At 54.0% G+C, this 21,760-nt stretch overlaps 1 protein-coding gene across 1 annotated transcript; it reads left to right on the top strand.

The window, feature by feature from the left end:
- The first annotated feature begins 11,527 nt into the window (after positions 1-11,527).
- ZNF775 (zinc finger protein 775) lies at positions 11,528-14,804 on the top strand. Its single transcript, XM_041001948.1, has 2 exons — positions 11,528-11,548; positions 13,150-14,804. Exons 1-2 carry the CDS (start codon positions 11,528-11,530, stop codon positions 14,722-14,724), a joined length of 1,596 nt encoding a protein of 531 aa, XP_040857882.1. The 3' UTR covers positions 14,725-14,804.
- Positions 14,805-21,760: the final 6,956 nt, after the last annotated feature.

The raw sequence follows: 21,760 nt of genomic DNA, 5'->3' as shown, positions 1-21,760 counted from the left end.
CTGGTGGCCAGGGAGTGTTCTTTCCCTGGGGGCTGTGGGGTTGGTGGGCAGAGCCGGTGGGCGAGCTCGGCAGCAGGTGTGCCATGCACATGTCCGAGTGGGGCAGCAGGTGTGTCACGCACAGGTCCGAGTGGGGCAGCAGGTGTGCCACGCACACGTCCCAGTGGGGCAGCAGGTGTGCCATGCACACGTCCGAGTGGGGCAGCAGGTTTGCCACGCACACATCCGAGTGGGGCAGCAGGTGTGCCATGCACACGTCCGAGTGGGGCAGCAGGTGTGCCATGCACACGTCCGAGTGGGGCAGCAGGTTTGCCACGCACACGTCCGAGTGGGGCAGCAGGTGTGCCACGCACACGTCCCAGTGGGGCAGCAGGTGTGCCATGCACACGTCCGAGTGGGGCAGCAGGTGTGCCATGCACACGTCCGAGTGGGGCAGCAGGTGTCAGCAAGCTTTTCCTTTTCTGTCTCCATCATTTCGCCTGGGGCAGATTCCAATCCAGTTTTGTCTGGCTCTTGGCCATTCCCTCCCTCAAACTTACTGGGTGAATGCCAGCATCTGGTTAAAAAGTGTCACCTGTGTGTTTGATGTTGTCACTGAAACCAGAGGATTACAAAAATAAAGTCCAGTCCCTCCCTGAGGTGGTCTGGGCTGAGGAAGACAGTATGGGTCTGATGGGCAGCCGAGGAAGGAGGCCCACAGCATCCAAACTTCATATTGGCTTATGGGATTAAGGGCCCCTTGAAGTCCCGGGTAGTTGATTGGCAGAGCCTCGGGCAGGCCCTCACTTCCCCGTGTCCTCTCTGATGGACCAAGGGACATATAGGGAGGGGAGTCATCTGGTTAGGATCAGGGGCTGAACCCTCCCTCAGGAAGAATCTTCAGCTAATATCTTTTCAAAACTCCTCGAACCCAAGCTCTTTCTCTCTTTTTTAATTAATGTATTTATTCAAGAGGCAAAATTACAGAGAAAGAGAGAGAGGGCCCACACTTCTTCCACCTGCTGTTTCACTCCCCAAATGGACAGAGGAGTTGGGTTGATCCTAATTCAGGAGCCAAAAGCCAGGCGCTTCTTTCTCTTTGCACCATGAAGACTTTGAGGAGTATTCATATTTTCAGATGTGCATATGTAACCTCCCTGTATTTCCTTAGTAGAAAGTCAGAGCACGTCTTTCTACCCCCTGAAGACCCTTGGTCATGGAAGGTCAAGCTGGAGGAAGGGGACTGTCCCAGGCTCACACTTGGCAGGCAGCAGAAGATCAGGAAGCAGGAATGAATCTTGCAACCCTCTGTGGAGGTTCCTGGAGGTCACTCTAGAAAATAAAGATGCCCAAGAGACCCCCAGAGGAGTTAACGGCTAAATGAGGTGATCCCAGTGCCAGCTGATAGGCTTTTATGCTTTATAAGTGTGTCTATAGATGGTACAAGCAAATGCAGTGGTAACAATCCCAGCAGAGGAGATAGGTAGTTAGGAAATGATTAACTATGTTACTGGAGGAATAAGTCAAAGTTCAGAGATAGTAAAGCCTCTTTTGCAAAAACTGTACACAAAGTTGCAGCCAACATGAATGGCACCTCAACTGGCCCTGAGGTTTCACTATGGGACTGAAGCTAAGCAGCAGCTGGGCCTCCAGCCAAGGCTCGCTCACTCTGCTGTCCAATGGTTAGCTGGAAGAGCGGCCACCTGCTTCCCAGTGAGGTTTGTAGGAAGCCGGGGAGAGAGGCCCAGCTTCTGTGTGTAGCAGCCTCCTGTCCCAGGGCTGTTTCTAACTAGCCTGGGAGTCCTGCCCAGTGGAATTGACCTAGCTGTACCCCACTTGAAACAGAGGCGTGAGGAATTTTTTTTTTTCCTTGCAAAGGGAATATGAAAGAGATAAGAGGTGTCTAAGACCAAAAATACTCCCTCGGTTGGCTTGTCGGGGTCCAAGTTAGCAGCTGGGAGATGAGTCACCCCTCCACCCCAGGAAACGTGAAACTGGACCCCCATAACTGAGCCTTCCCAGCTTCTGTACCCTCAGCTGGAGACACAATGGATGGAGGGTCCCTGTGGGTGGAGGAGGGACCCACTCTCTCCAGTGGAGAGAACTCTAAGTGGCATTTGTCCCGCACCGAGGCAACACCACCTCTGCAGCACATGGGCACGGACGTGAGGCACACATCTCTGCGTGTTGCACACGCACCGTACATCGTGCCACTGACTAAACAGTTTTAAGGTGAGAAAGAAGATGTCATCAGAGCTGACAGCGCGCTGGAAGATAGGCAGGGATCTCAGCACAGTGCGCGCACTGCGGGAATTAGCATGTTGTGGGCACTTAGGGAATAACCGCTGAGCGCACTGGGCGGAACAGAACGAGCGCTCCCAAGCACGCAGTGTGAAGAACATGCAGGAAGCAGACCGCAGGCTCGCTGGGGTCTCAGGCTCGGCAGGCAGGGGCTGCCTGCCAGTGTGCTGCCCACGCAGGGCCGCGACCTCCTGGCCACGAACCCGTTAACTGTGCCCACACCCCCCAGATCCCCGAGGGGGCGAGGTCAGCAAGTCCGCGTCCCAGGCTATTGGTTCTGGAGAACAAAGGGCCGCCCCGCGGGCTGCTCCGATAGGACCGGTCAGGTCATCTGAGAGGCTGAGCCAATCGAGTAGCGGCGCGGCCCTGGGGAGGACCAGGCCTGTCAGCCAATCTAGCGAGCACGCTCGCCCCCCGCCTGCCCCCCAGCGACTGGCCAGGGTTGGTGCCCGGTGCCCAAGTCGCCCCCGGGGTGGCAGTTCCCGTTAACCTTAGCCACACAGTCAAAGGTATTTATTTCCCTGGCCCCTCCCTCCTAGTCCCTCTGCTTTTCGGGCGGGAGGGGGGCGGTGCGAAGAGTGGCCCGGCGCCCGGCCCTGCTCCTGCGCTGCTGGCAGCCGGCCCCGGCTGGAGCGCAGAGGCGGGGGCAGGGACCTCTGAGTCCCCGCGCGACCCCAGTCCTTTGGACTCCAAACTTTCCTCCACACCAACCAGGGCCTGTACCGGGGGTACGGGTGGGTCTGCAAGCTAGTGCAAGCAAGGTCAGGAGGGAGGCTAGTGAGGGCGCAAGGACCGAGGGCTGACTGAGCAGACTGGGTGGTAAGAGGAGGGAGGGTCGCCTGCGTTAGGCCTCTCCCGAGCTGTCCGGTTGTCCGGTTGTTTTGGGTTCCCCGGCTGTGGCTGCCCCCTCCACCCCACCGCTAGAGACCAGCTCCTGGACAGGGTCTCCAGAGCTGATTGCAGAATACCTCATAGCAGGTGCGCAATAACTGTGATTACAAGCGTGGGGCTAGGGTTGGGGTCAAGAAGAGTGGGAGGAAAGCCACATCCAGGTTACAAGTGTGTACCTGTCAGGAAGTGTCTCCAAAGTCTCAACTCCAGGAACTGGACACAGCAGCCGGGTGTCAGTGGGGTAGGGTGGGATGGGGTGGGGTGGGGACTTCTTCCTTTGTGGAGGTAATAGTGGGGGATATAGAGACACTGTCCTTTGGGCAAGATGGAGCCTGGAGTGGGTGTTGGAGCCACAGCTGGAGATGGGTGTGGTCAGAGCCCCGAGGTCGGATGCCGAATGACAGTCCAGTACCCACTGTCAGCTGTTCCTTTGGGTCCCTGTGTCCATCATAACCTTTTAGCCCCAAGATTCCATGATTACAGGCTCCAAACTGTTTTGGACTGAAATTCATTTAAAGGTTTCTTCGTGGTCATTTTTATTAATGGTTTAGACTATATGTAGGGCCTGTGCTACATGGGAGGAGAGACTGCTGTATCAAGGTGCCTGTAGTCTTGCTGAGACAGATAAAATATTGTCAATGATAATGATGTTCTGATGGAGGTGTTATGAGGCTGGGTGGTTCTGCAGAGAAGCCTGGCTGAGGCTGACGTATTAGCACAAGCACCCTGGGCGAAGTGGCAGCTGATCTGGGCTGGGCAGAGTTTGGTGGGGGTGTTTCAAGACTGGTCCTAGGCATGCAGACTTGGGAGCAGGTGGCAAGTTCAGGAACCCCCTTTTTTTTTTTTTTTTTTTTTTTTAGTTTTAAAGTAAGATTTATTAGAAAAAGTTGAGAAAGGAGACTCCCATCCTAGTGATGGGAGGGGACCTTGCGATCCTCTGCCATCATGGAAGGAGAAAAAGCAAGAGAGAAAAACCCTAGTTCTCTGCCATAATGGCAGGAGGAAAAGAAAGAAGGCCCAGGAACCCAATATTAAAGAGCATGGAGGACAGTGGGTCAAAAGGAGCAGGGGCCAGACTTTGAGTGGCCTTGCTAAGAAATGTGCAGCCAGATCTGAAAGTGTAGGGGCTATGATTTGTTTTTAATCAAGAATGAGATACCATGGTATTAAGTCAGTTTAACTTTTGCACGTATATGTCACGCTGGGCTGAGAATGAAGAAGGTGATTTAGCTTTAAGGCACCCATCCCTTAAGCAGGACCAGAACCATGTCATGTCAAAGTCGTCATCCCCATCAGACTTCTGCCACCCACACGCCGTAAGCCAAGTAGAAGCATGTCCACGTTTGAGTGTTCGAACGTTTACCTTTAGTCCTGGGTGGCCACCTGAAGTGAATGACTGTTGGAGTCCCTCAAGGGCACCAGTGAGGTCTCCATTGAGGCATCAGAGGTGTCCAGGGCTTTCCTGGGCTGTAGCATCCTGGATCAAGGAGCCCTGAATAGGTATAGAAGACCCAAGATCTGGCTTTTAAGCAGTATCCTCTCTGGGTCTGAGTTTGCTCACCCAACAAGGGCATACACCTCTTATGTGTCCTGAGGTCCTTTGAATCCAGTAAGGGGTAACAAAAATATTTATGCATGAAAAGGGGATACTGTTCAAAGGGTTGTTGAAGGTTGGTTTTGCTCTCTGCTTTTAGAACATAACATAGGGTCACCCAGTCCTGGGGAGGGCTCCTGAGTATCAAATCTGAGGCTAAGGAACCTTCAGTTCACCTCTGTCCTCTAATAGCAGGTGCTGAGTGTAGACAGAGGTGGGGGTGGAGCTTGCAGGGAGGATGGTCCCAGCATGGTGTTCATGTCTGGAATCACAAGTCCTGGAAGGAAGAGGTGCCTCAGGATCTGGGCTGGGGTTGAATTGGGGCTTCAGGGAGCATGGTCAGCTGCAACAGAATTAGGTCATGGTCCTGGAGATGCCAGTGGATGCAGCATGAAGGTGCTGAGCCAGGCTGACTGTCAGTGCCACGGCTGCCCTGAGCTATAGTTCTTAAAACATGGGGCCTGAGGAGGGTGCTGGTGACAGCAAGGATCTGAAGAGACTCCTTTTTCAAAATCCTTTCATGCTGCCCTCCCTCTACATGGTGTAGCAGCTTTCTGTGTAGGAGCAAGCATTGCCATTTCCACCAGCAGGGAAGCTGGGGGACCCAGGGAAGGAAGGAGGCTTGCCCAGGGTCACATGGCTAACCAGAAACAAGCCCAGTCCCAGTCAGTACTCTTAGGCCTCTCGGTGGCTTTTCTGCTTCAGCTCAGCCTTTCTAGGGGTCCCTTGGGCTGCCCTGTCCCTTGCTCCCCATCTCTGTTACCTCTCCCGGGATGGAGGACCAGCGTATTTGGCAGCCTGAGGTCTGGGGTTGGTGGAGGAGAAAGACAGGGGCAGGAACGTTGGAAGCAGGTTAGCCATGAGGCCTGGGGCCCATGGCTGGGAGGAGCGAGAGAGCCACCATGGGAGATGGCACTGGGAAGCTGGGCTGTGTAGCTGGGACCTGGTAAGGGAGGGGACACCCACAAGTGTAGGGGTGGTGTGAGTTGAGGCCTCTGCCAGGCAGTGCCTCGTCCAGAGCCCTGAGGAGCCCCCTTCCTCCCACCATGTTGAGTGGGGTGTGGAGGTCCCACTTGGGATTCTGCAGCTGTGGGATGTAGTACTGGTTTAGGAGGCATGAGCCACAGAGGGGACACTAGTGGGTAGGGGATTGTAAAATGTGGACATGGGCTGTTCTTAGATTAATCATGGGAGAGATTTATAGGGTTTGGGAAGCATGTTGTGTTTCCAGACTTGCCTTGTTTAATGCGCAGACCAGACTGGCAGGACAGGTATGTTTAGGCATCGCCATGGTCAACAACCTGAGGCTCAGAGAGCTAAAGTGACTCACCAGAGCCCAGCAGCTGGCTACTGGCAGTTAGGCCAGCATTCCAGACTCCTGGTTCCCAGTGGTGGAGTCTGCTGTGGAAGGTCTGGGATCCTGGGTGGAAACACCCAGATGAACAGCCTGGCAAAGACCCCCACAAGCCTTGGGGAGATTCTGCTGAGTAGCCAGCTCCATGGTGGGTTCAGTTCCCCCAAAGAGGGCTGAAGGGAAAAGGGGCTGTTGCTGCTGCCTGTGCTGGGTGCCTAGGGCCAGGCCTGAAGGCATGCATGCTACCCTGGCTGTGCTGGGCACTGTCTGTCTTCCCAGGGGTTTCTCCACCATTTTACCTCCTCCACAGCTAGCTGAAGCTGCCCTCCCCCAGCCCAGATAAACTTAGGGTGACTCATTTCTCCAGGCCTTCCGTCCTGTCATGGGTATGCCCCATCTGCCTCAGTGCTGGCCCCTGGAGTGAGGCAGGATGGCTGTGAGCGTGCCATGAGACCTGTGCCATGGTGGATCTGCATCTCTGCTTGCACAGGTGTGCCATGTGATGCTGTGTGCTGGCAGGACTCATGGTTCATACTGCTACATTTGTGTCTTTCTGGATCTTAGGTGTGTTATGAGTCTGATTTTTTTACTGAACTTAACTTCGATACGGAGGTCCTTAGTAACTGAACTTAGATACGGAGGTCCTTGGATACATTCATGGGAAATGGAATGAAAAGATAAGCTCATTGCTGTGCAAAAAAAGTTAATACAAGGGTCTTCAAAAGTTCATGAATAATAAAAAAAAAATAAAAGCTATGTCTGGATTAAACTTTTTTTGTATCCAAAAAAAAAAACTTGTCTTTTCATCCATTTTCCATGGTTGACGAATTCTCATATGACTGTATGTAGGTGTGTTTGTGTGTGCATTTGGAGTGAGCATCAGTTCCTGATATGCCTGCATGGAAGTCACAACAGGTGGAGAACAGTGTTGGCCACGGGGAGGGGTGTGTGGGAAGGGATGGAGAGCTGCCTCCTTAGGGTCCACCGTCAGTTCCATTTCCCTCATTGTCTACATTGAGTTATCTACTGCATGCCAGCCACCGGGCAGAACAAGGTCTTTCTGCATGTTCCTTTCTGCAAAAGCAGAAAAAATTCTCTGCCGTGTGTCTGGTGTGATGAAGAAAACAAATGTTTAAATGTTAATCACCTGTGGGTCTCAAAGCCCAACTCCTGAAGTTGAGAGCCTGGCAGCTCAAGGTTGCTTTGGCCATAGGTGCCTCTTGAGAAAGTCAGCTTAGGCCAGGCTCGCCCTAGGTCAGCTGCGGCCCCAGCACTTAGCAGATGTGTGACCCTGATACTGACATCTCTTCCTTCATGGTAGATGACATGGCTGATGTGTGCCAAGTTTCAGTGCATAGAGCTCAGCCGATGGTGACACGCTATCTGTCATTGTAGGGTCCCTCTTTCCATAAGACATGCCACAGATAAACAAGGAGACACATCCCGTCTGAAGTCTAGAGGTGCTCTTGGCATAGCAGTGCACACCTGGCATAGCAGTGCATACTGGCTCCTTGAGAATCCTGCCCTGCTCCCTGGGGGCTAGCCTGGATGAGTGAGGGTCCTACAGGGAAAGCAGAACTGCTTGTGGATGAGCAAGGGGGCTTTAGAAAGTTCCTGGGGAGCATAGGGTTATGAAAAGACCATGCATGGATTTCAAAATGTTTGCACTGAAGTAAATGAATAGTTTTGATTTTATTTTCCACAAACCCTAGAGACCTCCCTGATATGGAGGTCAGAGCCTGTGAGGAGAGGGTGGGTTGAAGAGGCTGTGGTTGGCAAGGATGCAACCACCTGAGAGGGAATTCAGGGCCCAGGGGACCTGAGGAAGGGTCTCCTAGGAGGGCGAGAGTAGTTGGTGTGAGTGGACAACTGATGGCTGCCAGGGACCTGATGGCTGGCCCTTTGGCCAGGGCTGGGGGAGGCAGTACCTGTGGCAGTCTTGCTGCTCTGACAACAAAGGATACGAGAGGTCCACTTCTTCCTTCACCACCTGGGGCCCGAATCTCTTCCAGGGGCCTGTCATTTGGGCAGATTTGGGGAGGTCTGCACAGGTCCCTGAGCCGTCTGCCCTGGCGTGTGGCCTTGCTGTTCACCCTGGCTGCTATCTGTCCCCTCCCTGCCCCCCACCCCAGCCTCTGCTTCAACCAAAGCTCCTTTGTTACCTCCTCTGCCCCCAGGCCTCGCCACCTGTCGCAGACCACAATCCCATCTTTGTGTGGTGGGGCAGTTGTCATGGCAGCTGGGCTCAGCTGAGGCCTTCCTATCAGCTCAGTGTGGGAAGGACTGGGCTCAGAGCCAGCTGGTGGCAAGGGGGAAGGTGACCAGGACCATGTCTCCAGGCTCATCTCCTGCGTGTGGGCCTCTGCCCCAGGACTTACTGAGCAGCGGAAGGGAAGGGGGGTGAGTCTGGGACCATCCCCGTGTGATGGACTGAGTGGCCTTTCAGAGGCCTTCGGCTTGTGTTTCCTGCCAGGGCATTTTCCTGGGCAGCCTGTTTCCTGGGCGTTCCTCCAGTCAGCTGAATGATGTATCAGGCTGGTGAGCTAGAGAAGCGGGGTGGAGGGAGGGGAGGGCTAAGTGGCACAGCAGGTGAGGGGCAGAATGGAAAAGAAGTCCAAGGGAGGGCCCCCCTCCCCCGCCCGGAGGCATGGGTGAGCTGGAGAGGAGTTTGTTGGTGTGGCTCTCCCAGGGCTCTGGCTGCAGGACGCCCACTGGTGCTGTTTTCCAGCACACAGGTGGAGAAGGGTCTCCAGAGATGTGGCCTAGCACCCCCATTCCTGTCCTCTGTGTCCCCTTCTGCTTTACTCCTACTTGTACTCCTCCATGGACGAGGACAGGGCAGCTCTCCCTTGAGCCCTGGTGCTGTCGGGGACAGAGGGGCCAAGGCAGCAGGAGGAGGAGGCCAGTATCAGTCGCCCAGGATGGGGCCCTGCTGTCACCTGTGGTCACTGCCTGGAAGGCTAAGCAGGTGCAACAGAGCCCTCTTCCATTTGGCATAGGGCCTTCCAGTTGTGGGGTGTAGCTTGAGCCCATCCCTCTGTTCTGGCCGGCTACTCATGGCCCACATCTGGACCCCAAGTCTTTGGGTCCCTCTCTTGCGGGACCATAAGTCCCGTTGGAGTGTGACTTCCCTGAGGCCTGGGAGGAAGGGAGCATTGGGGAGGGTTCAGTGCCCTTCAGCCCTCACTGCACACACTGCACATCTTCATGCTGTACCCCAAGCCAGTTAGGGTCTGTGAGCAGCCACAGGAGGAGGCTCAACAGGCCCCTGTCAGGAAAAACAATTCCAAAGAAAATCTCTTGCCAACCTGGAGAAGGTCGGCCCACAAGCCAAAGATAAAGAAAACAGGTTTTCCCCTTGTCTCCCCCGAATATGTATGGAGATACTGCAATGTGGCCCTTCTCCCAGGCAATCTACAGATGGAGCAGCTTGCCCTGTACAGAGCCGGTAACACACTGCACACACACATTCTTAGGCTAAACTGTAGGGGACCTTAAGAGTAAGGGGGGATGGTTCTTGTTTTATTTTATTTCTTTGGTAGACTTCTGTTCCCCAGTCCACAGCCTCACTAGCTCTGTAGGTGCAGATTCCGCATGTGAGTACCTGTCCCCAGATTGTAGATTGTGGAAGGGGTCCTGGGACAGGAAGAGGGTTGCCTGGGTGCCATGCGGCTCTCTGGGGCCAGGGGTAGTCACAGAGCTGGGTGCCTAGAAGAGGACATGGGCTCCTGGCAGTGTGAGGGATGAACAATGGGTGGCCAGGGAGATAGCCAGGCCACAGGTTCTTGCTGCATCCTGGGCGCAGGCAGGTGAAAACAGACCCCTAAGGCCACCAGTGTGGTCCGTGAGCAAAGACCCCCCCAGTGCTGCCAGCGTGGGCACCATGAGCGCAGACCCCCTGTGCCGCCAGCGTGGACACAGTGAGCTGAGAAGCCACCATGAGCCCCTCCCGGAGTGGCAGCCCAGTGGCTGGCAGCATGTTTGGTAAGTGCCCTCTGCAGGCCAGGCAACGTCCTCGGTCTAGTGCATTCAGCAGCGAGCATGAACATTTCCTGTTCATGTGTTGGTGAGGAATAAATAGACAAGCAGAAACCATGTCAGGCAGCAGAAAGGCTTAGGGTGGCGTTAGGTCCGTGCCTGTGTAGAAGGCTACGCTGAGAAGGAGCTATTTTAGTAGAAATGGCAAGGGGGTGAGGCAGGGCAAGGCATAGTCTGTCACCTGCCATGTTCCAGGCCTGAAGACTTAGGGCATTAAAACAAGGTGTGGGGGGTGGAGCTAAGTCTCCATGTACATCAAGGGCTGGGCTTGGCTGTATACATCCATGCTCGTTCAGGTGGACAGCTCCGCAGCACCCTGGCAGGGGTGTCTAGAAGAAGGGGCTGCCAGGTTTTTGTCCAGTTCTACCATTCAGGTGCCTCTGCTGCTTGAGGCACATCAGGAGTCCTCTCTGGCCTAGTTTCTCCCTCCTGAAATGGGAATTATACCTATTTGACCTGCCTGGCAGGTATGCATGCGATTAAAAATCCTGCACATTTCAGCCGAACTCCTGGATCTAAAATGCTTTGTGAAAAGCAGGGAGAGTAGGGTTTAAGATGAGAGGGGCTCACATCCTGGCTTTTGTTCTCCCACAGATCAATTCATGTCCTCCCATCCCACCCACAGACAGCAGATCTGGGACGTAGCCCCTGCTGACACCTCAGGAGGCTCCCAGGGGTAGAGAGCCACCTAGCTGGTAACAGCATAGAAGACGGGGGTGGAGAAGGAGCCTCTCCCTCCCAGGCCTGCCTGCCCTTGTCCTCTCCATGGCCAAGGTGAATTCACTGCCCTCAATCAGTACCTTTTAGCATATCGACATGCTGGCAGAGGTCCAGGATCTTGGAAGGTCAAGTCAAAATGTGAAAGAATGGAGCAAAGTCAGAAGCTATGGGGCTTTAAAAAAATGACAAAGTGCATTCTGTTAGTTCTGCAGGAGGTGAACACACACACACAGAGTATGGAAACTGAGGTATCCTCTAAGTGGTAGAGCAGGGGCTGCTGTTAATGAGATCTGGAGAACCAGCATGGGGTAGGAGAGCAGGACACAGCAAGTGCTGTTGTCAGCGTCTTCATTTCTGGCAGCTGCAGCTCCTGGGGTCCCTAGGGGTGACAGTCCTTAACAGCTAACACCTCAGGCAGGTGTGGTAAAGTACAGCAGTCAATTTCCACATCTCCTGGACAAGTGGCCTGACACAGAGGTGCACGGGGACTTGACCATGAGCCTGTCCAGGACTCATCCCCTCAGGGCTGCAATATTCAGCCCTGGTCTGCCCTCGGAAGGGAGTCCAGATACTATGATGCTGCTATGCAGTCATCACACACGGGATGGTGTAGACAAAATAAAAAGGTGCTAAGTCGGCACTGCCGCTCCATGGGTGCAGAGTTTCAGAGGGTGACGCACACTTCCTGAAATAGCCGATGGTGATGGTTACCCAGCACCCTGAGTGACTGTCCTTACTGCCACTCAGCTGGGGCACGTGCCTGATTGCCATTCACCCTTCACCGCATGGACTTGAGAGAACCCAAGGGTCATCTTTTTGTCGGAGGGCAACTACTTGGTTCATGCCCTAAGCAAATTCAGCCAGGCAAAGCTAGGAGTCCTGGGATGCTGAGGCACTGTACGATACCCCGTCACTCTGGACCAGTGATGCCCTTGCTGTCGAGTGTGTTCTGAATGAGCTACCTGGCTGCCTTGTTGGACACACAGTGCCATTGATACTTCTGTTGGCCTACCTTTCAGTTAAGGGCATATCATCAGGACTTGGGTGTTCAAGCTCTGCCACTCTGTAGTTTAAGTCAGCATTTCTATGTTCAAATGTTTCCTCTTAGTAAAATAATTTCTGGGTCGATGCAGTGGCACAGCAAGCTAATTCTCTGCACTGTGGCACTGGCGTCCCATATGTGTCCCAGTGGCTCTAGTTCCCATCCAGCTCCCTGCTTATGGCCTGGGCAAACAGCAGATGATGTTCCAAAGCCTTGAGCCCCGGCACCCATGTGGGAGAACTGGAGGAAGCTCCTGGCTTCAGATTGGCTCAGCTCTGGCTGTTGTAGTCATCTAGGGAATGAATCAGTGGGTGGAAGATCTCTCTGTTTCGCCTTCTTTCTCTATAAAATCCCACCTTCCAAATTAAAAAAAAAATACGTATTTTAAAAAATGATTTTTTTATGACCAAGCCCCTGGGGGCTCACTTCCAGAGCACACTGATCAGCAGAAGAACTGGCATCTTACAGGCCTCTCCCACGACCTCCCCACCCTGCGATGGTCAGACATAACAAAGGCGACTAGATTCTTTGTGGCCTTAGAACTAAAGGCCACTAGGTTAGAGATGAGAGGCTTTTTTTTTTTCTTCATGTCTTTTATAAATCTAAAGGACTTTTAGATTACAAAATGTGAGTGTTCTCACAGATTCAGGTAACAGACAGAGCAAAGGCTGTTTTGGCTCCCTGCGTCCCGCCCTGCTGTCATCTACATCATCCCTGAGGGTGGCCAGCAGCTTCAGGCTGGTGTGCATTGTTCTGGATCATGCACGTACAAGGAGACTTCTAGAAGTTCACCAAGGAGCCAGTGTGATGGCAGTGATCCAACGTCTGGCCACCCCCACTGGAGGAGACCTGGACATGCTATTTGTTCGGCAAACTCCATCCCTTTAGAAATGGGATCCGTAGGGATGCTATGAACTTGGCCATTTTCTCCTTGTTCTCTGGAGATTTCCCTAGCTTGCTTGCTTCAACCTTCCCTGCATCTCCTGGGCCTCAGGTTAGAGGAAGTGCGCAGCCAGTGTCTGGGGGACCCCTGCCCTTTGCGGTGGAGTACTTCATTCATCTTTCTTCTCTTGGATGTTGCTCCTTGTCTCGCTTCCCAACCTCACTCTCTAGTCCCTCTCCGCTGGTTTCTCTTTTGTTTCTTTCCCCCTACATCCTTCTCTTTTGTTCTGTCTTCACCTCTCCAGCTCTCCGTGAGCCCTTGGCCTTTCCTCCCTTCAATCCTGCCAGCAGGAGTGCCCTCTCCACGGGTTGGTGATGAAGATCAAGCAAGAGAAGCCCGAGTGGCTGCTGCAGACGCTGGTGCCGCAAGCCGTGCTGTCAGACAGAGACAAGGAAAACATTTTCCAGCAGCGCCGGGGCCTCTCGCCATGCCAGACCACCGGGAAGCCTCGAGCCTTGGGGACGCAGGAGGAGACTGGCGGTCCAAGGTGGACCCCTCACACTGAGCAGGAGGCAGGGCTGGCAAGCCGAGCTCCTGCCGCCCCCGGGGCCCTGAGCCCGGCACTCTCTGCCGGCGAGGGTCACTTTGTGTGCCTGGACTGCGGAAAACGGTTCAGCTGGTGGTCGTCCTTGAAGATTCACCAGCGCACCCACACAGGTGAGAAGCCCTACCTCTGCGGCAAATGCGGCAAGCGCTTCAGCCAGAAGCCAAACCTGGTGCGCCACCAACGACACCACACAGGCGAGAGGCCCTTCTGCTGCCCGGAGTGCGAGAGGTGCTTCAGCCAGAAGCAGCACCTGCTCAAGCATCAGAAGACCCATTCCCGGCCCGCTACCCACTCGTGCCCCGAGTGCGAGCGCTGCTTCCGCCACCAGGTGGGTCTCCGCATCCATCAGCGCGCGCATGCCCGGGACCGCCAGGGCACGCACACTAGTCTGCACGAGCTCCGGGATGCAGTGGCACACCGGGCCTGTCGCCCGCAGCGGGGACTTCCCCGGGGACGGCCGGAGTGGGCCTGGCTGGGGCTCTGCCAGCGTTGGTGGGGCCATGCAGGGACACAGACTGCAGTTCTAGGCCTGTCAGGTCCCGGTGAGCAGCGCCAGTTCATCTGTAATGAGTGCGGCAAGAGCTTCTCGTGGTGGTCATCGCTGAACATCCACCAGCGCATCCACACGGGCGAGAGGCCCTACGCGTGCCCTGAGTGCGGCCGCCGCTTCAGCCAGAAGCCCAACCTGACGCGGCACCTGCGCAACCACACGGGCGAGCGGCCGCACCAGTGCCTGCACTGCAGCCGCAGCTTCCGACAGAAGCAGCACCTGCTCAAACACGAGCGCACACACATGCCCGGCGCCCAGGCATTACCTTGTCCCAGCTGCGGGAAGAGCTGCCCCAACCGAACTGCACTACGCGCCCACCTACGTGCTCATGCTACTGCTGCCAAGCCGCTGTGCCCGGGGCCTGAGGTGACAGGTGCAGAGCCAATCCCGGAACCCAAAGCTGAGGATCCCCAGGGCGTGGCTGCACCACCGTGCAGCCCTCAGCGTCCACAGGGAGTCGGAGAAGGGTCCTGGGGCCGAGGGACCAGCGAGCCCCGCCAGTTCATCTGCAATGAATGTGGCAAGAGCTTCTCGTGGTGGTCGGCACTGACTATCCACCAACGCATCCACACGGGCGAGCGGCCTTACCCGTGCCCCGAGTGCGGCCGCCGCTTCAGCCAGAAGCCCAACCTGACGCGGCACCAACGCAACCACACGGGAGAGCGGCCCTATCTGTGCACCACCTGCGGCCGCGGCTTCAGCCAAAAGCAGCACCTGCTCAAGCACCAGCGTGTTCACCGTGGAGCCCAGGAGGAGACGCTGTAGCGCACTGGGACCCAGGCCGACCCGCGCTGGTGTGTGTTGGGAGGGAGTTATTTGCAGGGAGAATGTGTGAGCATGGCCCAGCTCTCCCGGGTGGGACTCTCTCAAAAGGTGGCCTCCTCAAAACTGAGGTTCTGAAAACACAATTCCAGCAGCAGCTGAAGGGATGCTGGGAGCTGAGGGGAGAAGGCAAAGCCAGCGGTCCTCACTCTGAGTGTGAAGGTTACCTTGAGGGGCTGTCCACTACCCTCTTAGAGGTGATCCTGGACCTTGGGCTCTGAGCGAGGGAGCTGCTGGGAATTCTAGTGGGACTCCTGGTGTGAACTGGTCCAAGTGTGGATTGGTCAGCTGTAGCAGCAGCAGGTCACATACTTGGCGTGCAGGATGGCCAGGGAGACCACATGGGAGACTATAGGGATTGTGGCTGGAAAGAGGCAAACCTGTTTCCAGCACCAAGGACAGTGTCAGCACTTACTGGCCATTCAAGACATGGGAAAAACGAATGGTATGCTGGTGCTTCCCCAACCCCGACTGCCCCACTGCTCAGGGTGCTGTGCATGGTCGGCCTGACCCCAGCACCACTGTGCAGACTGATGGTCAGGGCTGGAACACAGCCAGGCAGGGTGGTCTTGCCCGAGGTTTGGTTGCTGAATAGAAAGCCAGGTGTGCTGGGGCAGCCTGGAGAGGGCTAGCAGGCTGGACTGACTTGACCATTTCTCAGCCCGTGTGTTTGTTACAGAAGAGAAAAACGAAGGGTCACATAGTTCACTTGGTATCCTCCTTTCTGTGTGTCCATCCTTGCTGAAGCCGGTGTGTGTGTGTGTGTGTGTGTGTGTGTGTGTGCGCACGCACGCTCTTTGTGCCACTCCAGGTAAACTTGGTATCACTTCCCACAAACACCTAGTCCTCCAGAGGTCCCAGCAGGGTTGCCTGAAGCCTTGGTATTGACACCAAAGAAACCAGGACTTGGGCCTAGGCTGTGATATTTCCTGGTATCTTCCCAAAGGAGGGGAAGGGATCAGAGCGGGTGGGTGTTGGGGTGCTGGGGTTGGACAGGTACGTAATAAGAAAGCAGAACCCACGCGTGGCCTCGGAGAAGGATGAACAGCCCCTTCCCACCTCCCTGGAGCCTGACTCCTTTTCAGTGGAGAGAAGTGCTTCCTCCCTCCGGGAGCCGCCATGTTCAGCCCCGCTCCTGGTCAGCCCTCCTTCCAGATCTGGTTTTCGTACACTCCACCTAGGAAAAGCTGTAGCTGTTGCAACATCACAAGCAGACACATGGAGGCGACGTGGAGGACAAGGTGCCCTGTGGCCATCGCAGCTTACCTAGGCACCCAGTGCTGATAGTGGTCAGCCAGGACTGCTGAGTTCTGGTCCAGTGTGATCACGAGATCTCACACCGTGGGGACGTGTATGGGGCTCCTCTCACCCACCCGAGTACTCGGTTCTAAGAATGTACAGGAAACCAAGCTAGAAACATTTTTCTGAGCATCCTACTGCAGGTCGGACAGCTCCCCACCTCTCACCCAGTGATACTCTACAGCTCATCAAACCCTACTGTACCCAGGGGCCTCCTCTTTGCCATTTAGCAAATCCTGAAGCCAATTCAAGCAAAGTCAATTACTGCAGGAAGGTGTCTGAGAATGGCCATCCTTCCTGGGTAGGAAATCGGTGCCTGCAAGATGGAGCCACAGAAACCCTGCTCCCTATAGAACCTGGCACCTGGATGGCACAGGGAGCTACTGAGTTAAAATCTGCAGGAGGGTCTTTGCAAGAGAACACATAACATTCCATATACGGCCTGTGCTTAATGTCCAAATCACTCAAGAGCAGCCTTAGTGGGACTGGAGATGAACAGAGCCCCATGCTGCCACTACCAATGCCTCCAACCAAATTCAGGAGAATGCCTGTTCCCTTTTCCCAGCTGACCTGCTCCCTCACCATTAGGTGCTAGAGGTCACCAGGGGGACTGGGGTATATGCCCACTGGTGAGATAGGAATGCACACCATTGGCTCATCACACACGCCCACTGCACACTGGGGGAGGTGCTACACTTCTGGGTATGCTGCAGTGGGTGAGACACAGTTCTTGTCCTCAAGGAGTTCAAAGCCCTTCCTGGAAAGTCACCTGATCACATACAACTTGCAGGACCTGTGTGGTCAAGCCTAGAACGTGTTGTTCTCAGCCCCCACCCTGTCAGCAAGGCTTCCCAATTCATTATCTCTGTTAATTTCACCATGTGTCCGTGATGCCCAATGGGCAGTGATATTGCCAATGGACACCCTGTAGAGGAGGCCAGGGCAGTGTGACTTGTCTGCTGGGTCATGTTGCAAACTGGCAGCAGGTCCCACATCTCTTGATAACCATGTTCATGGTCACAACCACAGGTTGCTCCAAGGACAATGTGGCATTGGCAACTTTAATTTTCATTCTCATTTTAAAATAACACTGGATCATAAGATATTTAGAGACAAATGAAATCCATGAGAACACAGCGAACTTCTTACTCTGGTGGCTTACAATTCAAGATCTGGAATGTGCCAAGATTAAGAGGTTGCAAAGGGCAACAAAAAATTCCGAGTGAACAGTCTGCTCCACAGCCAAGTACATGCAGTCTGCAGTGAGGAGCTTCGGCCAGGCTCGGCTGGGTCAGATGGACCTCATAGAGCTGGGGTTCCTGGAGTGGCTCAGGAAAAACAACATAGATACTCGGAAAATGATGATCCATTGGCAACGGTGTGTGTTTCAAGTCAGCTTGTAAGGCTGCCAGCTTCCTTGGGAAAATTTCCTGTGCCACTGCCCAGCCTCCAGGGTCATTGGGCTCAGCTGCCACAGGGAGTATCCTGAAAGCAGGCTGCTCATTAGGCACAGGTGCACTGACCGAGGGAGGCAGCTGGCCTTGGCAAGGACAAGCAGGGCCTTGGCAAGACAGAGACTGGAAAGCATAGGGGATGCTTCTGAAATACTGTATTATTTTTAAATTGGTTTCGGTAAAGAAATATCTTTGACCTTTTGACTGCAGGAGTGTTGTTGCCAGAAATAGTAGGTTCTCATATTAGCACCATTCGTATGGATCACAACAGGGACACGGAGAGAAAAATGAGTAGTTTCTCTTCGCTTATCCCTTAGGCTAAAAAAGAATGGGCCTCAGGTTTGGGGGCCTGCCGGAGTCCAGCTCCAGCTGAGTTCGGAACTCGCGAAGGGTGCGTGGATGAGGCACAAAGAAAGAGACGGACCACTAGGACTTCATCATAATGGACGATGCACAAAAGCTGTCTGCTTTATGTATACAAAATCAGTCAAACTCTGGCTCAGGCTTTTTACGTCATCGTCAAGTGGGTGTTTCTAAAGATAACTCTGCCATTTGTTTCACCTAAGGCTAGGATGTTATTCACCTGGTGCCTGGCACCTGGCGCCTGGCTAGGAAAAAGTTCTCAATGGATGGTGCATATCAATCACTAACACATTCCTACTACAATTACTCTACAGCTTGGTGTTGAGACAGTCAAGGAAGGAAGGGCTTCACAGGAGGGACCTAAAAGATCAAAGAAAGAGGGAAAGAATAGATTCCACTACACCTGAAGACAGAACACCCTTGATTAGCATAGGATTAAAAGGGGAGTTAGCACCCTTGATTAGCATATTGCCACAGGATGCAGCTGTAATAGCAATAACAGTTTTTTGGCTAAAAAACGCAACAGCAACATCAGCTTCTAAGCTCCCATTGATATTTAACAGTAACTCCGCAGAGACAGACAATGCCTAAATAGATTACAGAAATCTGAATGGGGTTGTCCAGTGTCCATGCAAAGGGAGGCAGAGCTGCATTCAGGTGTTGTAGAGACATCCGCAGGGCCTTGCCACACAGCGGGACATTCCTTGCGGCCTTGCCTGCAAAGGAACGATACTCTTCACACCTTCCTGTCTTCCACATCCATCACAGGAACCCCAGCAGGAGCCAGCTTTGTGCAGTAGAACACGACGGACAGAACTGTCCTACATCTGCACTGTCTGGGATTCTAACCTCTAACCTACATGTGGCACAGTAAAGACATATTTCTGGAGTTGGACTATCTCCGCCACCTAAACTATAGGTCTTTGAAAGGTTACCTCTGGAAAGTAGGTAGTGTAGTTTATGGCACACACATAGCACTCAGTACATGGTGGCTGTATCACTGTTTTCATAAACTCTAAACCACTTGCAGGGCGTTTGTGCCTATACAAAGAGACGGGTTTCTTCTTGCTTATCTTGTTAAAGAATGTACCATCCCCAGCGCTGAGTTAAGTCTGCTGCAAATTTAAGGGCTTGGCTGAACTGATGTCATAGGTCACATCCTGGGTTTTAAATCCCAGCAAAGAAAAATTTGGAGCAGTTGAGACCTCATATCCAGAATTCCATAACTTCCTTTGGGTCTCTGAAGCCCCTTTCAGTCCTCAAAATTGTGGTCAGGGTTGTAGCTTGGCCGGCTACTCCTCACGTCTTGCTGCTGCTCAGCCTGCACGCTGGAGGGTCTTGGGAATGTCGTCACCACACAGCTGCCCCAGCTTTCATGTATGTAGCTCACAGACATGAATTCATTCACGCACACACTGGCTGAAGACCAATACTACCTGCTTTGAGGTTCTGATGGAGTTTCTAAGAATGTGCTATTGTTGTGTCGGGATTTTGCGATTCCCAGAAAATCATCAGGAGTCTAAAGTCAATGCAAACTCATAAAGGTGATTTATTCAAAACTAGCCTAGGATCCCAGCCCAGCAGGACGGGGGAGTAGTAGCAGCCATCTGAGGGGCAGCCACTGCTTACCGCCAAGGTGGCCGAAGCAGGCAAAAACTGCAGCAGAAGGGGCGGAAGGAGGTCCAGAAGAAAAAAAAAAAAAAGGGAAAAGGGGCTGAGGTTCAACAGAACAGGGTTTTTATACATTTCAGGCCAATTCCACACAATTATACAGTCATGATTGGTCAGTTTAACTGTTAACTTTCAAAAAGAACAACTTGGCAAGCTTCTATTGGTGGGTTTGAAGCAAGCAACTTTCAAAATGTACAAACTGATGGGCTATAGGGCAATGGGTCTTATCTAACACACCAGGGGCCTCCTTCCTGGGAATGTTCTGCCTACGTGACCTGCCAGGTGTCCTGCCGGGTGTCACGTAAACTCTCAGGCCTGGAGTTCACACAGCCCCCAGCCAAGCAAGTAAAGCAGAAAACACTTAGGTTCTTCACTGCATCTGAAGTTGGAGGTCAGGGAGCTCTGGGATCCGCTGGGCCAGCCCTGAAGGTGGAAGTGCTTACAGGTGGGGTGGTGGGAGAGGGGCTGGCAGAACTGAGCTTAGCTGGTGCAGCCCCCTACAGGAGAGGCTGGGGTGGGGCGGCAGGAGAGGGGAGTGGTCGGGTGGCGAGGGCAGCAGTCTGGAGCTGCCTAAGGAAAGTACTAGGGTGATCTGTTTATTTAGCTGGGATAGCCCAGGGCAAAAACAGCAGCTGGGCCTGGGTGGAGTTCCTCCTTGACACAGGCGCCATGGGCCAGCTGTTCTCCAGGACGCCTTGGCAGTGGGCAGGCCTTTGTGACAGCCCAGAATCCATCTGCCACATGGGCCTCCAAGGCTGGGGTGGGTCACGCACCGGCCCTTGCTGGCCTGGCTGAAGAAGCAGAGCTGCCTCTGTAAAATGTCACCGCGTTGCCAGCCTGTTGCATTCCTCACGGCACAGGGGCAAGGGGGTAGGGGTGTGAGGATGTGTGTCTGCAACCAGGGAAGTGAAGTGACTTGGCTGAAATCAGATGGTGGCAGAGCCAAGGACAGAGGCCTCTGGGAGCCTGAGGTCTTCCCCGCTGAGACAGGGAGCGCCCCGGGGGGGTGCTGTCTGCCACTGCCATTGCCAGCTGTGTGCATTCCCTTTGTATTTTGGCACAGCCTACCTAGAAAATGCTGCAAATATACAGCTGACATCCTCAGATATATTCTTGATTTTGCTTTTGAAAACCTCGTCTCCACTCCGTGTCCCCCTCTCTCTTGCCCCCAGGAGAGAGGCACGCTGGATGCTACTGCAGGAGTAGTGGGAAGCTCCTGGTGGGTGGTCATGGCTTGGCCTTCTTAGTCGAAAGGTCCTGTTGTCAACGCCAGGGGAATCTCAAACTTGGCCTTGGGGTAAATGGATGGATGAATTCATGTCTTGGGCCTCTATTAAAAATGCCTATCTCCTCAAAATGTCTGATTCAGGAAGCCCCACCTACCTCAACGATGCCCCATGGGAGCACTGCTGATGGGCACGTGTGGGGGGTGGGTCGGCTGGGACAGTGGCCAGCACTTACCTCCAGGTCTGGTGGCAGGCACAAAGGTCTGAATTTACTGTCTAGTGGCTGGCCTCACTTGGAATTATTATTATTATTATTATTTTTGTAATGTATTTTTATTTGTTTGAAAGGCAGAGTTAAGAGAGAGAGAGAAGTATCTTTGGTCTGTTGGTTCATTCCCCAAATGGCCACAATAGCCAGAGTTGGGCCAAGCTGAAGACAGGAGCTCCCTCAGGGTCTCTCCCATGGGTGCAGGGGTCCCAGGACTTGGGTCATCTTTTGCTGCTTTCCCAGGCACATTTGCAGGGAGCTGGATCAGAAGTGGAGCAACTGAGACCCTAACTGTGCCCATTTGGGATGCTGACACTGCAGGCAGAGGCTCGACCTGCTAGACCACCATGTGGTCCCTACTTGGAACCCATGGCTCCCAGTGGGACACGGTGCCTCTGCAGAGCTGAGTGGACACTCAGGCTTCCGGGAGGCCCCCTGTGGTCTCCCAAAGCCCAGCACCAAGGAAGTCACCTCTGCTACCTGGTGGAAAGAACATGCCTTGGCCTGGGGGAATCCCAACTCCTCCCTTTACCAGAGGTCACAGACAAAGCTTCCTGATATTCCCCTGACTCTTGTAACTGCGCAAATCACTTTCCTGCTGGAGCCCCAGCCAAGCCCAGGTTGTTGTTTGTGGTCACTGCTGTCAAATCCTGTGCAGAAGCGAGCCAGCCCAGGTGACCTGCCTTTCGACTGTCCCT

Source organism: Ochotona curzoniae, unplaced genomic scaffold (assembly GCF_017591425.1).
Source record: "Ochotona curzoniae isolate NIBS_2020 unplaced genomic scaffold, NIBS_Ocur_1.0 scaffold_2476, whole genome shotgun sequence".
Taxonomy (NCBI): domain Eukaryota; kingdom Metazoa; phylum Chordata; class Mammalia; order Lagomorpha; family Ochotonidae; genus Ochotona; species Ochotona curzoniae.
Note: the sequence above shows the minus strand (reverse complement) of the source record. Positions and strands in the feature narration are given on the sequence as shown.